At 35.0% G+C, this 23,525-nt stretch overlaps 1 protein-coding gene across 15 annotated transcripts; it reads left to right on the forward strand.

Annotated features, from left to right (window-relative positions):
• The first annotated feature begins 17,042 nt into the window (after positions 1 to 17,042).
• Positions 17,043 to 21,305, forward strand: LOC110791976 (uncharacterized). 15 transcript variants are annotated; one of them, XM_021996753.2, is made up of 9 exons: positions 17,043 to 17,680; positions 17,995 to 18,163; positions 18,248 to 18,320; positions 18,682 to 18,827; positions 18,954 to 19,027; positions 19,115 to 19,246; positions 19,554 to 19,643; positions 19,798 to 19,901; positions 21,114 to 21,305. In XM_021996753.2, the coding sequence occupies exons 5-9, from the start codon at positions 18,962 to 18,964 to the stop codon at positions 21,121 to 21,123; spliced, it is 402 nt and encodes a 133-aa protein (XP_021852445.2). In that variant the 5' UTR covers positions 17,043 to 17,680; positions 17,995 to 18,163; positions 18,248 to 18,320; positions 18,682 to 18,827; positions 18,954 to 18,961; the 3' UTR covers positions 21,124 to 21,305. The 15 variants fall into 15 exon arrangements, 8 of the variants coding, with proteins under 8 accessions (XP_021852445.2, XP_021852446.2, XP_021852448.2 ...); XM_021996754.2 differs by having other exon boundaries at positions 17,995 to 18,132; XM_021996756.2 differs by having other exon boundaries at positions 17,043 to 17,388; positions 17,618 to 17,680; positions 17,995 to 18,827.
• The last annotated feature ends 2,220 nt before the right edge of the window (positions 21,306 to 23,525 follow it).

Below are 23,525 nucleotides of genomic sequence, written 5' to 3' on the forward strand. Positions count from 1 at the left end.
AGGAGGGATCTACGTGGCACATATACATTTTTATAAACGCCTTTTAATATATTAGTATAGATTTATGATATTTTCTAACTAATTGGTGAAAATTCTAACTAATGACTATAAAATCCTAATTAATTACTAAACGTTCACAACTAATTTATGTTAACCTTTACTAAATATTCATTACTAATTGACATAAATTCTTAACTAAAACTATGAAATGAATAACTAAACACAGAAACATAAACATGCATGGCAACTTACTTTTGATCAACACAATCATCATCAAGAAAACAGAAGTCCATAACCTCTTTTTCAAGCCTTGCGTCACGGGAGAGGGTCTTAGGGTACATGAGCATGAATGTCGATGCACAGAAAACTTCTTCATAAGGTGAACCAAGTGCTAGGCTGCAACAATGGGTGTCATTTTCCGGTTGACGACCACCAGCTTTATCAGTTGTAGAAGGAACATAACCAGAAGCATAAGCATTCTTTTGACCTGAACCAGAACCAACACCGGAAGCACCACTACCACCACCACCATCTTCAACATTAACAACATCTTTAACACGAGAACCATCATTGTTATCTTTCTTCAGATCTTCAGCATATGCAACAATTGAGTCTATAATCTCCAAATTAAAATACCGGATCTCCCTATCCAAGACTATCTGACAATTGTTGCCTTTCCGCCTTTAACGTACTTATACGTTGCTGATGAAAATTAGAAACCATGTATAAATCTCGGAAATACTTTTTCATTGCTGATTGCAACTCCTTCACAAAAAATGAAAACATGTAATCAGATAAATGTTATGTAAAACAAATTAGCTAAAAGTAATAATAGTAACAAACAATGTATAACTAATTTATTTCATAACTTAACCAATACAAGAGACCATGTAACTAATTTCTTGAATTACTGAACTAATATGGGTGATTGAATAACTAATTAAATTGTTAACTAATTGCTTTAGTAGATGAACTAATTGGTGTCAGTTCATAACTAATAAGTAGGATTCCTTAACTAAACCAAAAAAAAAAAATTGAAAAAAATAAACTGACTTACATCATCGCAGCTCTTTTCAATATCATCATTTGTGTCAAAGCCTTCCGGAATAGCAAATTCAATAATCCTGATTCCATGCAGAATGAGGTGCTGCAGACACTACTTCAGGAACCTCAGCTTTAACAGGGGTGAGTCCCCCCAACAAATCAGCAAAAGACTTTGACAATGAGTAGCTCGTTAAATCAACAGGAGCTAGCCCAAAACTCATTTTTGCCTCGACAACTACACATTCAGATACTTGAGCAGGAGACCAATGTTGCACAAGCGGAATCTCCATTGGGGGACTTACACCACGGAATAAAGATTTTTGTAGATATATAATCTCCAGAAATTTTAAATAACAACCACCAACTCTGTCATTACTAATTTTTACATTCCACCTCCCTACAGCCAACCCCAAATGGTTGAGCACGTAATTGCACCAATTTTGTTTCACAATTTGTGAAACATCCTCTACTGCCTTCAGATGCTTAATGTCTACCATCCGGTTAGACGTGGGAGCCAAAAAAAACACCTTTGAAACCAATTAGTTCATCACAAAAACAAATGAGTGAACAGGGCCGTCTTAAACATTTCGGAGGCCCTGTTCTAATCTTGTCCAAAACTAAAAAATGTGGCCCCTTATATCAAAAAGAAATTGCGATAATTAAAATATTACTTTATGAGAATTACAAATTTACAATACAATAGAAGGAAAAAGCAGTAAGTCATTAATACAGAAATGAATCAATGATAAATGGAAATTACAACAACACAAATAGTAGGAATTCACGGTAAGAATTGAAAAAATAATTTGTAATTTACAAGCATAAATTTCGTAATTAACAGTCCCATAAAAAAATTGAAATTAGTAGGAAATAAAATTAGCTAAAAAATCTAATATTTTTGCGAGATAAGCACGAATTCACTAAATTAAGAACTTGATAAGCACAAAAATTATGAGATAATCACGAATTAAGAAAAGAAATTGTAAAATTGCAATTAACAAGAAATTAAAACCTAAACCACAAACTAACTAAATTAAGAAGAAAACATTCAAAACAACAATTGTAATTTCGTTGATTTGATAAATTCGAAAATCGAAAATACCTTTTCCTCTGACTCTTGTTATTCATCTTTAACAAATCCCTAATTCCCTAAATCCCCAATCTGATTTTTTTTTTCTTGGAATGAATTTGATGATTTGTTTGAGAATAGTAGAAGTATTTAAGGGGTAAAAATCTAGCCATTTGATATGAAAGTAGCCTGTAATTTGCGAAAAACGGTTCCATTGATAACAAAATCTTTTGTTCTTCGGTAAATTTGAATATCTAAATAATCTGAATATCTAATGTAAAGCAGTTGAAATTTGAAAATAAAATTTTTGTAATTGGGAATTTGGAATAGGAAACAAAAGTAATTTATGGGAGATGAATGTGAGTGATTGAAATATTGAATGGAGTTATTATGGAATATGGAGCGTGATTCATGAATCTTGGAGAAGGAAAGTGGAAACTAATTCGGGAAGTTGGTGGGCTGTTGATGCGGTGATTCCCAGGAGCATTCTCATTTAATTTTTTTTTAATGTAGGTTGGGCTTTTCGAAAACGGGCCTTTATTTTTTGGGTGGCCCTGTGATGTTGACCCGGATGCACAGGGCCACCACCGGGCCTGTGAGTGAAGCAGTTGAATAAATTAGTTAAGCATGCAGTACAATTAGTCACACTGTGAAAGTAAGTAGTTGAACAATCAGTTCAGTTAGTTAAGAAATAAAATTAGTTAACTTTCATTACAATTAGTTCAGATGTGAAACAAAATAGTGAAGATTTGACAAAAATAAATTTCACTGTGAAAATAAGTAGTTAAATATTAAAAGAAACTAGTTAAAGTGTAGAAGGAATTAGTGAAGCATTGCAAGCAATTAGTTAAAAAGATAAAATAATTAGGTAAACTTTCATTACAATTAGTTAAGATGTGAAACAATATAGTGAAGATTTCACAAAAATAACTTTCACTCAGAAAATAAGTAGTTAAGTATTAAAAGAAACTAGTTAAAGTGTAGAAGGAATTACTGAAGCATTTCAAGCAATTAGTTAAGGTAAAATAATTAGTTAATTACATAAATCAATTAAATAGGAAATTAAATAAATGTGTTAACTAGTTAAAGTAATTAGTCAATTGATTACCTAAAGCGTAAATCACAAACGCACGCTTGAATTCATCTATGTACTCTTCAGTTTTTGCAAGATAACTCTCCACCTCGGACAAAGCAGGAGATTGCACATTGTCTTTTTTTTGTTATATATTGTAAACCACCTCTGAAGCATTAATGTGTTGCATCTCCCTCGACCCTCTTCCTGGGTGTTTCTTCAACATCAACACCCTTCACCAAGGGCAGCCCAAACACGTCGTACACATCATAACCATATAACTGCACATAATATTTCCGACCTTCCCCAAACCGCAGCATATGACCAACACTGTTAAAATTCTCAAGAAATCGGGAAGTAAGCTTCTTGTTAATTTCAGGAAGACGAATAGACAACAGGCCCGCAAAACCAATTTCAGTTATATCCTTGACTTGATTGTCTTTCTCCTTGATGATAGATAGCAAAGTAATGAGAGCTTCTAGTCTATATATGGGTATAAAATCCCTAGAAAAGAACAAAAGAACTTAAAACAAATAATAAAAATAATAAAGGGAACATAAGAGATATGACTAATTAATATGAAAACTTCACTAATTAGTTTCAGTCCATAACTAAATACATTGGATGTTTAATTAAATACTTGTACGTGAAACTAATTCATGTCAAATCTTAACTAATTGGTTTCATAGCTTAAAAAAATCAAATGAAAGTTTAGCTAGTTGAATTTACTGCTGAACTAATAGGTTTCAGTCAATGACTAATTGAGCTAAATATAAAACTAATTGATTTCTAGGGTTAACTAATTGATCAAGTGCAGGAAAAAATTGGTTAGGCGGAGAAAACAATTACAACAACATATTAAAATAGTAACAAATGACATTTATTAGTTAAAAAGTTACAGCCAAATAGTAAAATATGAACTATTTTAAGGCTTAGCTTAACTGACATATCCTAAATAAAATGTTTTAATACATACTATTTTGTTTCAATGCTAAACTAATGTATTTAACTTTTTAACTAATTAGTTTCACTATAAAAATCACATATTTAAAACACACATTAAAACCAAATTTAAAAGAAAAACACAAAGACGATAAGATTTATACCTATCCATCTCAATTGTGTTACCCATCAGGCTCCAAATACTCCAACTTCACTGTTTGTGTTTTCTTTGTCCCTTTTCTGGACGGAGCAGCGACATACCCTACATCAGTAGCAACTTTTTGTTAGGTTATGATTCATATGACAAAACATAAATCATGCGGAAAAACCATAAAGCCAGGAAAGCATATTATTTACACATAATCATTTAGCATAGTTTAGATGCATACACTTTGTTGCGTGCCCTCCCTAGCTGCGCCCGAACCGAACAAGAACAAGTCTTTAGGACTCCAAGTGTCGTCCCTCCGTAGATAGTCCACAGCACGTCCGGATCCGCCTTAAGATTGACCAACTAGGATCGCCCTTAAGGTACTTAGAATTTTCGGCTATTGTAGGCAATTATATGACTGAATTTTTGCTCTCAAAAATCACTTTGAATACTTGAATCGTGTATACAAATAATGACCCTAGGCCCTTATTTATAGAGGTATGGAAAAGGAACTGGAATCCTATTAGGATACGAATTAATTAAACTAGAATCCTAATAGAATTCTTATTTAATTAATTCATCCTTTTAGGTTTAGGAATTTAATCATATGTCGAAACCTAATAGCTTTAGGATTCGTATAGCACACAAACACACACACGCACGCACAGCAGCCCACGAGGGGCGCCATGCGCGCGCGCGTAGCCCGCGAGCTCGCAGCCCATTGCCACGAGGCCCATACGCTGCCGCAGCCTTGGCGCGCGCTGGGCCTGCCTTGCGGTGGGCCTGGTGCAGCCTTGGCTGGTGCGTTGTGGCGCGCTGGCTTGCTGGGCGATGGCCCGGCTTCGTGCTGGGCCTTCGTCTGGCAGGCCTCATCCGATGCTAATTCGTACGATACGCTTCCGATTAATTTCCCGATTCCGGAATTCATTTCCGATACGAACAACATTTAATATTTCCGATTCCGGAAATAATTTCCGTTTCGAACAAATATTTAATATTTCCGTTTCCGGAATTATTTTCTGATTCCGATAATATTTCCGATTCTGACAATATTTCCGTTTCCGGCAATATTTCCGATTCCGGCAATATTTCCATTTCCGATACGTACTATGTTTCCGTTTCCGGTAACATCTACGACTTGGATAATATTTATATTTCCGATACGATCCATATTTCCGTTTCCGGCAATATCATCGTTTCCGGAGTATTTATTTCTTGCCTGTGACGATCTCAGCTCCCACTGAAACCAAGATCCGTCGATTCCGAATATCCATAGATGGAGTATTTAATGCCATTAAATACTTGATCCGTTTACGTACTATTTGTCTGACCCTACGGGTTCAGTCAAGAGTAAGCTGTGGATTAATATCATTAATTCCACTTGAACTGAAGCGGCCTCTAGCTAGGCATTCAGCTCACTTGATCTCACTGAATTATTAACTTGTTAATTAATACTGAACCGCACTTATTAGACTTAACATAGAATGCATACTTGGACCAAGGGCACTATTTCCTTCAGTCTCCCACTTGTCCTTAGGGACAAGTGTGCATTTCCTAATTCCTTTGTCACTCGATGCTTGCTCTTGAACATAAGGTAAGAGTTGTCATCCTTATTATGTCCAGAGGTGTTTCTCGGTTTCAGAGTTCAACTGATCAAATAAACAGATAATCATAGCCTATGATTCATCCGAGCACGGCCATGCATTTCACAGTTTCTTGCTCTCCGAGTGTCCTTGTATAACTTTTAAGCATCTCATCCCGATTTATGGGAGGACAATCCCAATCTTGCGATCTTGAGATTAGACTTCGTTTGATAGGTGATTACCTGAGCGTTGCCTTTATAGCCTCCTTTTACGGTGCGACGGTTGGTCAACGTCAAAGCAACCAGTTTTCAAACAAGTAATCTCAAATCACTCAGGTATTGAGGATTTAGTGTCTAATAGTTTTAATGAAATTTACTTATGACAGATTTTCATCTCTTACAGTAAAGTTTCATAGGTCTTGTCTGATACTAGTCTTCCCAAAGTAAGTATCTATGCAAATGATTATGACATTGCCATGTCCACATAGTTCAAGAAACAGAACTACTAGTCATCTTGCATTCTAATCGTCTAACGTTTTCTATGCGTCCAATTTTATAGAAAACTCCGACTAGGGACCATTTTCAACCTTTGACTTCAAGTTCACTTGATAGACATTTCTTAGTCACAGGACTGGTCCTGACAGTCTATCTTAAATATATCGTCAAATTGAAGGGACTCATCATTTAATACTAAACCAAGATTAAATGGAATATGAAAATACATTTCATATATGATAAATGTTCAACCCCATTGTTTTACAACCATGGGCCTCAAACCCATCTTTAAAACAGTTCATGGAATTCAAAGCTATGCTTTATTTCCAGTGCTACAATGTGAGTGTTTCTTCTCACTTGTTGCATAGGTTTAGTTATCATGCTTTGCCAATCTTAATATCCTTTTCATCGAATGTTCTTCGAGATATGATGATAAGATCTTTTCGAGTTTGTTTATTATGTGATCTAGTCTTTCTTACTTTGATGGTGGTTTTACTCATTTTGCAATGAAGAACCATCAAGTTAGCAGACGTTTTTCTTGCTTCAAGAGTGGTTCTACGCATTTTTCAATGAAGAACCATCAAGCCAGCAGATAGGTGATCTACCCAAGTTCAGTGAAGAACTTTAAACAACCATGTTTTATTGCTTCTTAGGCAATAATTACTTTTACTTCAACTGTATAGGTTGCTAGTGATGCTTTGTTTGGATTTACCTATCCAAGCAGTTCATAGATATGTGGAAGACTTTCCAACTGTATCTTAGAACATAGAAATTAATATTTAATTTCCCACGCAACAAATCATGGTCTCCAATCCATGTTGCCATTTTAAAACACGATGCTCTTTAGCTCGTCCTTATCAATGGTTAACTCCAAAGGGTCTTGCTTGATCCTTTGCCAGTGTTTATGCCTGTAGCATCAATATTTAGCATATCCTTATTTCCTTGAATCAAGAACTATTCCTATGTACCTTTTCAAGTACCATAAGTATTCTTGATCTCAATCTAGTTGATCTTCACTTAGATCAATAGAGATTGGTATATGTTCGTCATGCCTAAAGCCATACGATACGTTTTGGTGATCCTCAGATTATATCATACATGATAAATTCTTTTGCAGAATAATTCCCAATTGAATTCTATTCATGTAACTTTAGCTCATTCAGTTACAGTAGATACTGAATCCAACTAAATTCTTTGACATATAATATAGGTGAAGAATCTCATTAGATTCTTTGATGTTTAACTTAGTAAATGCTTATACATAGTTCAAACATTCATTACTTAGATTTATTCATATGGATCGAATATCTCCAATGGAGTCTTTCGTGTTTGATTTAGTAAATGCCATTACTAAACAATATCATAAGATCTTTGTAAATAGATCTTAATACCCAGTATGTACTAAGTTTCGCCTTGGTCCATCATTGATGAATAATTTCAAACCTAAGTCATTAGCATTTGAATGTTATTTCACAATAGAGAGATATGTGTGATACACATAGGACCAAATAAGTTTTACGTACTCCCACTAAACTTCTTATATATCTATAAGAATTATGTACATTTTATGAAACTAAAATACTTATTAGCTTCACTAAAATATAGTTCTAATTCCCAATTGCTTGCTTAAATCTGTACTTAGATTTTATAAACTAGCTTTTCTTTTCAAGCATTTATTTGGATCCACAAATCCTATGACATACCATGTACATAGTTTATTCCAACATTTGATTGAGGAATACGTTTTGTCATCCAATTGCTATATGTACCAATATGCAATCATTGCTTGAATTATAGACTTGAGCATTACGATTATGCATGAGGTTTCAACACAATCCACACCGTGAATTTGCTTGTAACCTTTTAGCAACTAATCTAGCTTTGTGTTGTGAACACAATTTCATGTTTGATGGTTTTTATCCTTAAAACAAACTTGCAACCAATAGGTGTGAAACTATTCTTGCAAATCAACAAAATTTCAATTTTGTCATCAAAATATTGAGTATGTTTTATGGCCTCGAACCATTTAAAACATTTGAGTCTATATATGGCCTCTAACCATTTTAGGGAATTTGGGTTTCGTCATAGCTTTCTTACAGGTCACAAACTCATTAATCTACATGATAATAGTTTGACTGTAAGTTGTAGGTTTCTTCACTATCTAATAGAAGAATTGCATAGTTTCAGTGACCTGAACTCCATGTTTCTTCACTATCTAATAGAAGAATCTTATAGTTTCAGTGATTTGAATTCTATGCCTACTTGGGTATAGAACATCAAACAATAGAATATCAATAGCCACTTGAAAGTCCTTTGAATATTCTGTTCTCCTTGAAGCACTTATAAAGTCTTCTAAGAGATGTCTATTCTTTAAAGCCACTTCTAAAGTCCTTAAAGAATAAGTTCGGATTTTCTGAAGCACTTCGAAAAGCCTCCGGAATGTCCGTTTATGTTTGTTGTTCGCCTCGAAGACTTTCGAGGTCTATTTTCTCCCACTTGTCATTTTGGAAACGAATCTCCAAAAGGACATCATTTCGAGCAAACAAACATTATGTTCTCAAAAATTCGTGGTAGAAACAATACCCTTGTGTCTCATTTGAATAAATCACAATGAAACATATATCTATACTTGGGTTAGTTTGTTGAATAACAAACACTAAGCTCCCACTGAGTTTAGGAACTCTTTAGATATATATAATTGAAAAGATATCCTGAAATTACTTTTCAATAGCTTTGACGAATTTGGTTTAGTTTGGTGGTAGTTGAGCATTTTGTTTTAGAAATTATAGGAAAAGTCTTTATGATTCATCATTGATCGAATCAAGTACTAATTGACTTCGATCATTCCACTTAGATATGCCATATCTCATGGAGCTAGATTGTGAAATTACAACACACAATTGATGATCATTATTGGTCTCAAGCAATCATTAACATGATCTATCCTAGATCTTTATGATTTCTTACCAAGTGGGATTTATACTTCTGAATCTTTGAACTAGCCAAACAGATTCAACTTATATCACATTTGAGTAAATAAACCTATATTCACTCAAATCCATGTGAAATAATAAAGTCATAAAATCTTTCTTTAGCTTTGAACTCTATTGTCTAGGCGTTCTAACAATAGTTCATATCTTTTGTTACTTTCAACAAGTAAGACTAGCTTGTCTTGAATGATCTAGAAATCAATCAACTTTCAAAAGTCCATCAAAATAGAGCTTATGAATGTTAACTTGTTGACATGGTCTAAGCAACAATGCCAAAGATTAGTGGAACTCAAATCAAGGGTTTGATTTGAACCTAGTAAAGTTTTTATTGTTAAAGAGTTGTTTGTTTTAATCAAGCAAATTGACTCAACCCGTAAATGACCATTTCATTCAAATAAACAAACAAACAAGAATTGTTTTTGTTCTTCTGAATGTGAGTCTTTCTGTGTTTGAAGCAGAAATTTAGGTATGTTGATTATGGAACAAAATAGCCATTTAGTTCCAGCCTTGAAAGGACTTAAAACAACCTAGATGACCCTACAGCTAATGTAGCATTGCCATGCTTCATTTCCCACTTGTAGGCTATTAGTGTAGCCTAGCTTCCATTATTTGAGTTATTACTGAAGTAAGAACCTCAAGCGGTATATGATACCAAGGAAGTTTGATTCCGAGGTCACTTCTCTTTAAACATAAACTTATAGGTAGAAACGGAATTGTAAATTCCTGTCATCTGTTCCTTTGTTTTCCTATTTCTTGTACCCTTTCTTATAGTCTTAAGAATTGAATTCTTTAGTTGTTGACTTTTATACTTTGTTAGACATGTCCAATGTCACCAACAAGGTTCTTTACCATTTTAATTTATGTTGAATATTTTGTTTCAACTAGATGATCTTACTAGAAGCTTCTAAAGTTCTCTAAGCATCGATCTACTCGAATGTCTAGGGACTAGACTCATTCGAGAATTAAATGGAAAAAATATTTTAGGTTGTTAACCATTGGTAAAGCTGAGCGTTTAAACTCAATGCTTTATGATCTCAAAACTACATTGTATTTTGAATTCACAAGCACCAATTGGTTTGCCATTCGATTTTGATATTCGAAAACAACCATAAAAGTCGCTAAAAGAAACGTACATTTTAAATTGCTCATTTTCTCTCATTTCCGTGAATCGTTCTTGGATTCACTACCAATCGAGGAAATTTACTGTTACCTTTCTAAAAGGATTTACTGCAGTGCAAGATATTTAATTATAAACAATAATTAAAATATTCATTGAAGCATGCAAAGTCTAAACATTTATCATGAATAATAACTTGAAAATTAAAGCAATCATGCAATTTAAACAAGTTATTAGCATTTTATTCGAATTTATTGTTCCGGCAGGTGTGAATAAAATGATTCCAAGACCCTAAAATCATTGAAGAATTAAGCACAGTTTGTCGACTCAATCCTAAAACATCTTAGGTAAGAAAAAACCTTTTGCTAATAGTCTAGAAACTATTCTTGGTTGATAGGCACGTCTAAGAACTTATTAGGTAAACCTATCGATTTTGCCACGACATAAAAGGACTCCTTACTTATATCGTTGAGTTTCACCAAAACTAACATGTACTCACAATTATTTGTGTACCTTGCCCCTTTAGGACCAATAAGTAACACATCGCTGAGCGAAAACTATTACTAGATTGATGTAAAGGATATCCAAGCAAGTGTATATTTTGGCATGGCACCTTTTAACTCAATTTTTAAGTTTGGAACTTAAGGCTCTTACTATGTTGGTTAGATTTTAAGTGAACTAAAATCCTTAATCATGCAACATAATCAAGCCGCAATCTCATGCATAATTAAGACATATTTAAAGCAATAAATAACTTAAAGCATGCATAAGATAAATGTGATCTAGTATGGCCCGACTTCATCTTGAAGCTTCAACTTCAAAGTCCGTCTCGAAAATCTCCTTGGGAGGCACCATTTTCTTCAAATAGGATAAGCTATAATTAAACTAATTACAACTATTTGATGGTACGCAGACCATATTTGAATTGAAAAACAATTTTGGTACTTTAGACCAATTACATTCAAATTAATGGTACGCAGACCATATTTTCTATCCTATTTGGGCCATACTAGTCACTTCATAACCTGCATAACAGTACATATACAATATATACCATTCACCCATTCATTATCATGAATGGCCCACATAGCTGGTTAGTAAAACACATTATGCATCACATAAACATTTGCAGCAATTAATCAAGGGCACCAATAATCTACAAATTATTCAGTCCTTATTAATTCTAATCAAGTTGTTTTAACCTTAAGGATTTGTAGACCTAATCAAGAGTATATGACTAAAAGGGCTCCCACTTAAACCAATAAATTCATATGCTTTACTAATTTTAAACATAAAAATGTATTTCTAGTCTAACAGGAAACATACAAATTTAATTAAAATTTAAAGCTCATATAAATTTATAATTGAATCCACAAATTTAATTTAATTTCAGTCGTATTTAAATTAATTCATGATTTTAATTTTAGTAAAATAATTAGAATAAATAAAATTTATTATAATTACAATATTCAAAATTAAAATCCAAGAAAATAATTTAAATTATTAATTTTAAAATTAATTAAAATTACGAAAACTGAAAATTTCAAATTAAAATTCTAAAACGATCTAATCGTAACGCAACAACCCCACGCAACGCACAGCCATAGGCCACACGCACGCAGCCATCGCTGGCCATGTGCGCGCAGCCCATGCGCTGTGTCGCATTGCTGCTGCATTCCATCGCAAGGCATCCGAGGCATGCTTGGCCTCTGGCTCGCTGCGCGCCTGCCCTCGTCGCACGCGAGCTTGCGCACATCGCACGAGGCAGTGGCATGCGAGCTGGCGCTCGCTGCGCGCGAGCGATCGATGAGGGGCGTAGCACTCGTGGCACGCGAGCTTGCGCTCGCTGCGCGCGAGGCTCCGCACGCTTGCGCGAGGCAGTGCACGCTGTGGCGCAGCTCGTTTGCTGCCCACACGCGACTGCTCGTGCCTTGCTCTCGCCCCTGCCCACACGCCCATTGCTCACAGCCCACGACACAAGGCAGGGCTACTACCTTGTGCTCGTGCACCATGCCCTTGCTCGCTGCATTCGTACCGCATGGGCGACGAGCTCCCTTGCTCGTCGTCGCATGCCCGCACTATACAACACCCCTTAAGGGTTACACGTAGCGTCCATTGCTTTGTGCGTGCAAGTTATATGAGCGAGTCGCATAAAAATTAAAAATTTATATTCAAAATTAATGACAAATTAATAAATAATATTAATTTCATAATTTTAGGGCGAAAAATCGAAAATTTATTATTTAATTGATTTCCGATTAACATGGATTCAAGTCTAGGTCATAAAAATTAAAATTTAACATAAATTTACAATTTTTATGGTGGTTTTTAATCATAGGTATCTAATTAAATTATAACTAATTATGAAAATCAAATTAATTCTAAATTATTCCAATTTTCAACAAATTAATCATAATTACAAATTAGATTGCATAATTAACAAGGCTAGGCATTCAAACTTGTTAAACATATACAGTAGGTCAATCAAAAATTCAAGATTTATCAACAAGAATCGCAAATATTTAATTTAACATCTTAAATTTACGAAATTTTGCATTCGAAAAACTAAAACCTCCGAAAAGTCATAGTTAGGCTTCGAATTTGAGAATTCTGGGTTCGGCCGAAAAACGAAATTTTACATGCGGAATTGACAAAAAAATCACTCGATTTGGATGAGTAACGAAGAAACTGCCGAAAAACTGCGTACGTATAATTAAATAAACGCAATTTGCAATTAATTAACAATTACGAAAATTAATCACCCCTTTTAATTCTTGAAAATTTGTAATATTTAACCATGTTCATGCAATTTAGATTATGAAAATAATAAGAGGCTCGTGATACCACTGTTAGGTTATGATTCATATGACAAAACATAAATCATGCGGAAAAACCATAAAGCCAGGAAAGCATATTATTTACACATAATCATTTAGCATAGTTTAGATGCATACACTTTGATGCGTGCCCTCCCTAGCTGCGCCCGAACCGAACAAGAACAAGTCTTTAGGACTCCAAATGTCGTCCCTCCGTAGATAGTCCACAGCACGTCCGGATCCGCCTTAAGCTTGACCAACTAGGATCGCCCTTAAGGTACTTAGAATTTTCGGCTATTGTAGGCAATTATATGACTGAATTTTTGCTCTCAAAAATCACTTTGAATACTTGAATCGTGTATACAAATAATGACCCTAGGCCCTTATTTATAGAGGTATGGAAAAGGAACTGGAATCCTATTAGGATACGAATTAATTAAACTAGAATCCTAATAGAATTCTTATTTAATTAATTCATCCTTTTAGGTTTAGGAATTTAATCATATGTCGAAACCTGATAGCTTTAGGATTCGTATAGCACACAAACACACACACGCACGCACAGCAGCCCACGAGGGGCGCCATGCGCGCGCGCGTAGCCCGCGAGCTCGCAGCCCATTGCCACGAGGCCCATACGCTGCCGCAGCCTTGGCGCGCGCTGGGCCTGCCTTGCGGTGGGCCTGGCGCAGCCTTGGCTGGTGCATTGTGGCGCGCTGGCTTGCTGGGCGATGGCCCGGCTTCGTGCTGGGCCTTCGTCTGGCAGGCCTCGTCCGATGCTAATTCGTACGATACGCTTCCGATTAATTTCCCGATTCCGGAATTCATTTCCGATACGAACAACATTTAATATTTCCGATTCCGGAATTAATTTCCGTTTCGAACAAATAATTAATATTTCCGTTTCCGGAATTATTTTCCGATTCCGATAATATTTCCGATTCTGACAATATTTCCGTTTCCGGCAATATTTCCGATTCCGGCAATATTTCCATTTCTGATAATATTTTCCGATACGTACCATGTTTCCGTTTCCGGTAACATCTACGACTTGGATAATATTTATATTTCCGATACGATCCATATTTCCGTTTCCGGCAATATCATCGTTTCCGGAGTATTCATTTCTTGCCTGTGACGATCTCAGCTCCCACTGAAACCAAGATCCGTCGATTCCGAATATCCATAGATGGAGTATTTAATGCCATTAAATACTTGATCCGTTTACGTACTATTTGTGTGACCCTACGGGTTCAGTCAAGAGTAAGCTGTGGATTAATATCATTAATTCCACTTGAACTGAAGCGGCCTCTAGCTAGGCATTCAGCTCACTTGATCTCACTGAATTATTAACTTGTTAATTAATACTGAACCGCACTTATTAGACTTAACATAGAATGCATACTTGGACCAAGGGCACTATTTCCTTCACTTTTTGCGTCTGTTTCCCAACATGTTTTGTTGATGGTTTAGGAACCTCATGACCTTTTGATGCACGTGCATTCTGAACATGAGGATCATCCTCAGATGTCTTTGCTTCATTTTTTATTCTCGCCATTTTGATAACTCAAAAAATACACAAGTTAAATTAACAGAAATTGCAATGCGAAAATAAATGTGAAATTAAACAATGAGAGGGATTATAGAACAAAATAACTACAATAACTAGAAATACAAAACAAAATTCAAACAAAAAAAGGAAATTCAGTAATATACTTGCAATGTGTAACTATTTCGGTTGTATAGTTCACTAATTTCTGTTAATTAAAAGGTAACTAATTAGTTAGAATACGTAACTAATTCATCTGAAAAGTTATTAAACAAAAACTAAAACTACTGATATCATAACTAAATAACAAAATTATAAACTAAAACAACAGAAATGTCAAAAACGCATAGCAAGGAGTAAAAGAATAATTAAATAAGGAGTAAAATGATATGACAACCTGAAAACCTACTAGAATAAAATAAAACGAAAAAAAATCCAAAGAGCGAAGTGTTACAAGTACGAAAATGAAAATTCAAACAAATAATAGCAAAAAATAGAGCAGAATCTCGCAGCCGGAGATGAATCGCAAAACCTAAGAACAAATCACGAAAGAACACAACGAATATAGGTAAAAACATAAAAATCGGACAAAAACCATAACACAAACACAAAATGAAGAAGAATCGCACAATCGATGAAGAATAACAAAATGAAGAACAAAACACGCTAAACACAAGCAGCGAAGTTCGAGAAATTCTAAAAATCACAGTAAAACCCTAACATGAACGCAAACCCTAACAATCTACTAACATACAAAAATGTAGTAACAAATGACAAAAAAACGAGTATAGAAACTAAATTCAACTAGACAAAAGAGGGAAAAAATAAAAAAATAAACATAAAATGGAAGTTGAATCGAAAGAAAAACTTACGAAAAAGAAGAAACAAAAAAGAAGCAGAGACGTTGAGTCGAGATCGGAAGAACGGAGAGCAGAATTGTAGAAAAGCTGGAGCAGAAGTGAAGAGGAAGATGGAAGAAGAAGAATCGGTGCGAGATGATGAAGAACTTTCTCTCCCCTAAATGTGAACAGTGTATTTTGAAAATTAAAATGAAGACAAAAGCGTGAAAAGAGGAGCTTTATAGGGTCCGAATATTCTAACCCGCGAACAAAAGAAACTGGACTTGACCCGCGAAACAAACTCGGTATAAGGTGGTCTTACAGGAAAGACCGCTTTATAAAAAAAATTGTAATAGAAATATTGGCCTGTATGACACCAACTAGATATCTCTGGTGCGACAAGTGTTAGGAATTAAACACAACTTAGTTAAGTCGACAAGAATACGAAACAGACTTGGGGAGCAAGTATAATTCTAGTAGACGTGGGTTTCTAGTTTATCCTATAAAAGGGGGTTTAGGCCTAGCTAGAAAATAAGAGGGAAAAATACATTGGTGAGAAGAATCATCAATTGAGGGATTATTGTGTTATTTTGCAGGAACTTAATAATATGATAATATTTGAGGGGAGGAAATCTAAATTTCCTCACAAACACTTGTGTCTTTTATTATTGTTTTTGCTATTTGTTCTATATTGTATTTGCAGGGTTTGTTCTCAATCGTTCGTGGCACGCGTTTGGTTATAAAAACAAGCAACACCAACTAATTCGAATGTCTAAGACACCCAATAAATGTATTCCACACTGTTATAGGAATATCCAGTGAAGGTAAAACACATGTAATAACGAATGAATGTATTTAACCTAGATCATTTAAAATATATCCCCCTACCTTCTACCACATTTACTTTCAAAATAATAAAGGTTTTCTAAAGAAAGGTGACAGATGAATACAAATATTTCCTCCTTTTTCAATAATTTGGTTCGCTGCTCATTTGAATTGTTGTAGATTTGCTTTTTTTTTTGGACAACACAAATAAAGGTTGTAGATTTTCTTGATCCGAACAATTCGAAAAGGAACGACAAACGAGAGCTTGTGTTGAAGACTGGCCTTAGAGTATAACCAATGGATGGCCCAAATTTGTTGGTTATCAAATAAACAATTGTTGTCTACTCTTTCAACTCACACATGAACAAACCCTATGACCAACCACTAGTAGAAAAAAGCTCAAGTGCTTTGAACTATGTGCTTGGGTTTTAGAGAAACCCCAAGCACTTTATTGAACCTAAAAAAAAATTGAGTAAGTGCTTGGAGTTTTTTTATTCACCCAAGCACAAAATTGCAAATTTTACAAGTGCTTGGGGTTTACTATTTACCCCCAAGCACTTAGACCTCCATTTTCACTACACGACTTAGGTTAATTTGCAAAACATCCCTCCCATTCCGATTTCCATTTCCCAGCCTTTTGTTTCTCACACAATCTTCCTTCTCAGTGTTTCTTACCCCAACACCGCCCACCCGCATTTCTTCCTCCAACACCGGTCACCCCAAAAGCAACACCGCCCACCCTCGTTTCTTCCTCCAACATCGGCCACCCCAAAAGCAACACCGCTCGAAGTCTCCCCCGTGTTTCTCTAACTCTCCTACTTCTGGAAGCAGCCCTGCAACCGCCTCATCTCCTCTCCTCTTCTGTGCGAACTGCCACCGTCGCCTCCCACAGGCCACCGCTAGGTTATTTCTGCAATTTTGTTATATCTCACCATTTTTGTTAATTTTGTGCTTTAAATTTGATAATTATCCCTCAAAAGAATCAATTAGGGATTTAACAGCCAATTAATTTTGTTAATAATTTTGCAATTTTGGTTTTATTTTTCTGGTTTGGCCCGTGACTTGTGATTTGAAGGCCCGTGACTTGTGACATGGGACTCCTCTGGTTGTATACATTCATTATTTTGCGCAGATTATTCAGCTACTTTCGTTGAGGGATGTTACTGAGGAGGAGTGGCGCAATTGGTTTATTGAGGTATGTTAGCTGCTCAATCCCTAAATTTTTGAGTTTTTAGCTGTTAGAAAGCATTTTTTAAATAACAACCTTTAATTTAAGGGATCTGTATTGAGGGAATAATCTATTGCCACCATATATTGAACTAATATTTTTTGTTTTACTCCTACATAAAACAAAAAGTTTGAATCAAGTGTTGTAATTAAAGTCAATTAAGGGTATATGGGTTTAAAATAGGATTTTCTTTTGATATCAGAAAGTAGTGTGTACATAAAGATTTATATTATGAATCTGATGAGTTTCAAAATTGAATGTGGCTTTTGTACTTGGTGAAGGAGGGCCTTCAGAAGATTAGAAGTATCAGGCATATTATGCAGATAGATCACCAATGTGGCTGGTGATTAAGGCTACAGGAGCACATGGGCGAGGGGCGAGGTTGTATGACAATACTGCAATGGAGAACTTGACGAAGAGTATTGAAAGATTTAGTTTTTTGTGTTATAAGTGAGTGTGTAGCTCGTTTATATGTGTCATTCTTACTGATGGTTGTTGATCAGGGTTCCTTGGCTTGTTTTCTTTGACTTGCAGTCAAATTGTCATGAGGGATTTTCTATGTTCTTGCTTTTTGGCGCTACTGGTTCACTGTACTGCTGGTTTTCAGGTTTGGGTTGGTCTACAGTTAGTTGGGATTGGTTCGATACTGCTGTTGGTTGGTTGTTACACTGTTTGGTGGTATTATTCGTGTTGTTATGGTGCAAATTGTTGTGATTAGTTTGGTGTCTTCTAGTCTGTTCTGCAGACTTGTGTGGTGTGTTTATAGGCTAGCTTCAATCTACTGCACTATTTGATAATTCGGAATTAATTAAATGAGCAATGCAATATAGTTGGATCCTCGTGTATCCTTATTTTCATTCCTCTCTTGTATTTTCCACTATCCTTGTATATCCTGATTTTCTATGCTTCGATGATAACAATGTCGCACACTTATGTTCCTTAGAACTGTTTGTTTGGTTCGGTTCTAGGTAATCTTTCATGGGCGGTTTAAGAAGCATGTTGCTGACAGAGAGTTCTAAGGAACATAAGTGTGTGAGATTTCGACATTGTAGCCAACTCTTCTGGCATGCATCTTAATGGGGTTCAGAAAAGCAGAGCTGATATGATTATTTTGGTATGTCTTTTCGTTTGGGAGCTCCCTTAGCTTTAATATCTGCCGACAACAATGTTATTCTTTATTTGCAGTTGCAATACATGTCTAAGGAACTGTGTTATTAAATATAGTTGCTTGTTATCTAAGGAACTTCTATGCTGCTTATAGTAACTGCTCCCTGGGATTTTTGGATTGAGAGAAGATATTTGCAAAAAGCAGAGGTAAGAATAACCTGTTCCAGCTCTTGTCTTTTGTATATGATGATCTTCAATAAGTAGTTAATTCATTGTTCTGTGGACTTTGTCAAGTTGTCGTTAAGAAGGAGGTCAGCTGAAAGAGATGCGGATAATTTTGAAGAGATTGAAATGACAGTATATGATTATTTTGCTGATCATCGAAACATAAAGCTTCGATACTCAGGAGACCTGCCTTGTGTTAATGTGGGTAGACCAAAGAGGCCGAATTACATACCAATCGAGGCAATAAAGCTGTAGCAGTTTGTTTTGTGGTCTTATCACTCTGAAACTCTAAAATTCCTACCTGAAATTCCTATATATAAAGCATTTTGAGCCGGTAACTGTTGTAAACTACCTGAAATTCCTATCTGCAAAGCATTTCAACACATCTCTGTAAACTACTCTTTCTTTGCTTCAATGAAATCCCTTCTAGATGGATGTGGTCTTTCCAATGCTGCTGAAATGGTGATCACTAATTTACACAGTTTGTTATCTTTTTGAAATCTTGTAGCAAGACAAGGAGAAGTTCGAGGATCAGTTGCATGATATGGCAGTAATGCTTAAGAGATTAGAAGAGGGGAGGAAGAAGCTTCTGCTAGAGGTAACCGCTCTTGCCTCATTATTTTTGGCTGGAAAGCTTTCTTGCCTTATTAATATAGAATACATACATTTTTTTTTACCTCTATCCCCTTCTTTTTCATAAATGAAATATTATTTTATTCCCCTTTGCTCAAGTTATATTATGTTTTTTTAAGATTGATTCACAATCTTCAGAGATAGAGAAGCTCTTCGGGGAAAATTCAAATCTGACATCTGCTTATCAGGAGGCTGTGGGTGTGGCCTTACACGGGAGACTAAGGTGATTTAGGTTTCTTGAAGTTTTTCTACATGTTGTTCACAGGGTTCTTAATCTGAGACATTGTACATAGATAGCTATTTGTGCTTCAAATCCGACCCATTTAAGTCAAAATATATTAAACATGTAAAGGGTTTAGAATACCTATTTAGAATACCTATTTAGGTTTATTAGTTAAGAGTTGGGAGAATACCTATTTAAGTTCATTAGTTAAGAGTTGGGAAAGAAAACGACCATTTAAGTCAAAATATGACAATATAACGATCAAACGAGTCTTAAATGTAAATAACTTGACCAAAGTATATTAGAATGAGTCTTATCAACCTAATCCTAAGTATATTAGACATGTAAAGGGTCTAGAATACATATTTAGCTTCATTAGTTGAGAGTTGGGAGCGAAAACAACCATTATAGTCAAAATATGTCATATAACGGCTAAACGAGCCTTAAATGTGCATAACTTGACCAAAGTAGATGATAATGAGTCTTAGAAACCTAATACTAAGTATATTAAACATGTAAAGGGTTTAGAATATCTATTTAGCTTCATTAGTTGAGACTTGGGAAAGAAAATAACTATTATAATCAAAATATGTCCTATAGCTATCAAACAAGCCTTAAATGTGCATAATTTGACCAAAAGTAGATGCAAATGAGTATTGGTAAACTAATACTAATTATATTAAACATGCACAGGGTTTGGATTACCTATTTTGGTTCATTAGTTGAGAGTTGGGAGTGAAAATGACCATTTAAGTCAAAATATGACATATACGATCAAACGAGCCTTAAATTTGCATAAATTGACCAAAGTAGATTATAATGAGCATTGGCAACCTAGCTAATAATAAGTATATTAAACATGCAAGAGGTTTTAAATACCTATTTTAGTTCATTAGTTGAGAGTTAGGAGCGAAAACGAACATCTAAGTCAAAATATGATATATGACGATCAAACTAGCATTAAATGTGCATAAGTTGACCAAAGTAGATTAGAATGAGTATTGACAACCTAATACTAAGTATATTAAATGTCAGAAGGGTTTAGAATAACTATTTTGGTTCATTAGTTGAGAGTTGGGAGCAAAAACGCCTATTTTAGTCAAAATATGTCCTATAACTCATTTATTGTTTTAAAATATTGTTTATGTTATATTTTACAAGATTCATGACTCTAACTAGGGTATTATGTGTTTGTTTGTTGGCTTTGATTAGGTATTCATGAACAAACCAATGGATCAATATTCCTTCACGATTGATGAAATCAAATGTGTTTGAGACAAGTTGGCACGATGTATTACTAATGAATGTCTTTGGTTGATCGCGTTTTTAGCATTGTAATGATCTTTTAATACAGAAGTTAGCTACTTTTTTCCATTTATCAATTTATATACAATTTGTTTTAAATCGTTTGATATTTATTTTGAATTTTTTTTATACTTGTGTTATTGAATGGTGTATGGATGAGCAAGGATGATGTCTATTGGTGTATAGTACATATGTTGTGGTGGAATAAGGTTGCTTGGTGTAGGTACAAGTTTATAGCTACATCATATTTTCATATAGTGGTACGGTGCTAGCAATTTTTTTAAAAATAATTGTTAATATCACTTGATATGTTAAGTGTTTGGGGTTTTCCAAAACCCCAAGCACTTGACATGATAAGTGCTTGGGTTTTTTCAAAACCCCAAGCACTTGACATGTTAAGTTCTTGGGGTTTTCCAAAACCCCAAGGACTTGACATGTTATGTGCTTGGGGTTTTCCATAAACCCCAAGTCAAGTTCTTGGGGTTTTGGGGTTTTCCAAAACCCCAAGGACTTGACATGTTATGTGCTTGGGGTTTTCCATAAACCCCAAGTCAAGTGCTTGGGGTTTTCCGTAATCCCCAAGCACTTAACATGTCAAGTGCTTGGGGTTTCTTATACCCCAAGCATTTAATTTTTCAAGTGCTTGGGGTCAACCCCAAGCACTTGAAATATTATCAAGTGCTTCACCTCCAAGTGATGGGGGCATAATCACCAGCACTTGAAAGCATTTTCCCCCAAGCACTTGGGCTTTTTTCTACTAGTGAACGATGCCCAAACCTTCCCAATGGTTGCCCAATTTATTTTGGTCACCATTTTACTTCTCTTACTTTTAGCCTACCCCGTCATAAGCTTTCTCTCTTCTATTCCACCATATAACTTAAAATAATTATTAATAAATGCATAAAGTATCTTAAACCTTATCTATACTAATATATTTAAAGGCGTTGTGGAGAATGTATATGTGTCACGTAGTACTCTCCTCACGTCACATCATCCACTCACCAATTATTATGTAATTGACAACCAAAAATCAATACAATGAGGTTCGAACACCAGACCTCAAGTTTGGATGATAATTCTCATTACCATCTTAACCAACCACCAATTGTGGTTTATCTCTGCACATTAATTTATAAATAAATGTTCACATGAAGTCTAAAACAAATTGATTTTTATGTGACTTTTTAATTTCTATGGACTATTTTGAAAAGAAAAAAAAGTAAAGCATTATGACAACCATGAAGAAACATGATGTCATAAGTCTCATAAGAATCAACTATTGGATTGCTTTACATAGCTGCATATATATCTAATTTAGTGTTTATTAATTTGACTCACTTAGTTCCACGAGAAAACAAATTATACAAATTGTAAGATGATATGATTGAAAACTTACTTGCCATGATAAATGACTTAGTGTATCTGTGTAGTTGACGAACTTAACGAAAAATTTTCATTCTATAGAATACAAGTATTTTGGTCAAATATTGAGCTCAAGAAAAATCTAAAACTTTAGATATTCAATGTAGTAACCGGGGCATCGCCCGGGCCACACACTAGTTCTTAATTAAATTAATGACTTATAATAAAACATTAATCGCTCTAGAAATATGTTAATTAAAAGTTAACGTTTTTTTTTTGTAAAAGTACTTCAATATTTGGTCTCATTTTATAGAGGAAGAAAAAATAAAGTCATAGTACAAGTTTTGTAATTTTTTACTTATTATTTTTTGAGATATTACTGTTTGAAATATTTCTGGTGTTAAAAATTATTCAATAAAATCAAATGAGTTTACAGCCATTGATGTTAGGATATTATAGCCGTTTATTTTTTTGAAGAATACAAACAACAGAAAAAACTACACCCCTCTTCTAGCTTTTGGGCTAGATCATGGGTCTTAGCTACAAGACATCTAGGGACTATAAAAATGGGAAAATCCTTTAGAGAATTAGCTAATGTAAGGATATCCTGGACTATGTGAATCACTTCCAGTGGGGCAAGATTCGGGTCCCTAAGGGCACGCACCATCTCCAAAATATCAGTAAGAACCTCCACCCTCTCGAAATTCGTTGAAGTTTCCTGCATCCCCAACAGTATACCCATAGCTTCTGCTTGTATAGAGGAATTTGCCATAACCGGTCCGAAGCCTTCAGAAATTATGACATTGTTGGACGTGGCAATCCACCCTACTCTCTCTTTCCAATTTCCAAGCTTATTAGATCTTCCTTGTTTCTAAGTAAGGAAGTAAGGAGAGTAACTGGGGTCAAGCCATGGCTCTGCCCAATAGACTAAAAAGGCGGTATAACGTCATATGTCGT

The sequence above is a fragment of the Spinacia oleracea genome, chromosome 1, assembly GCF_020520425.1.
Source record: "Spinacia oleracea cultivar Varoflay chromosome 1, BTI_SOV_V1, whole genome shotgun sequence".
NCBI lineage: Eukaryota > Viridiplantae > Streptophyta > Magnoliopsida > Caryophyllales > Amaranthaceae > Spinacia > Spinacia oleracea.

Bases quoted from the DNA above. Each gene is read 5' to 3' on its own strand.
- LOC110791976 (XM_021996748.2), top strand. From the start codon at position 18,962: ATGCTGCTTATAGTAACTGCTCCCTGGGATTTTTGGATTGAGAGAAGA. The intron at 19,247-19,553 runs GTGGGTAGACCA...GAAATCTTGTAG, and splicing joins GAGACCTGCCTTGTGTTAAT to CAAGACAAGGAGAAGTTCGA. The intron at 19,644-19,797 runs GTAACCGCTCTT...TGTTTTTTTAAG, and splicing joins GGAAGAAGCTTCTGCTAGAG to ATTGATTCACAATCTTCAGA.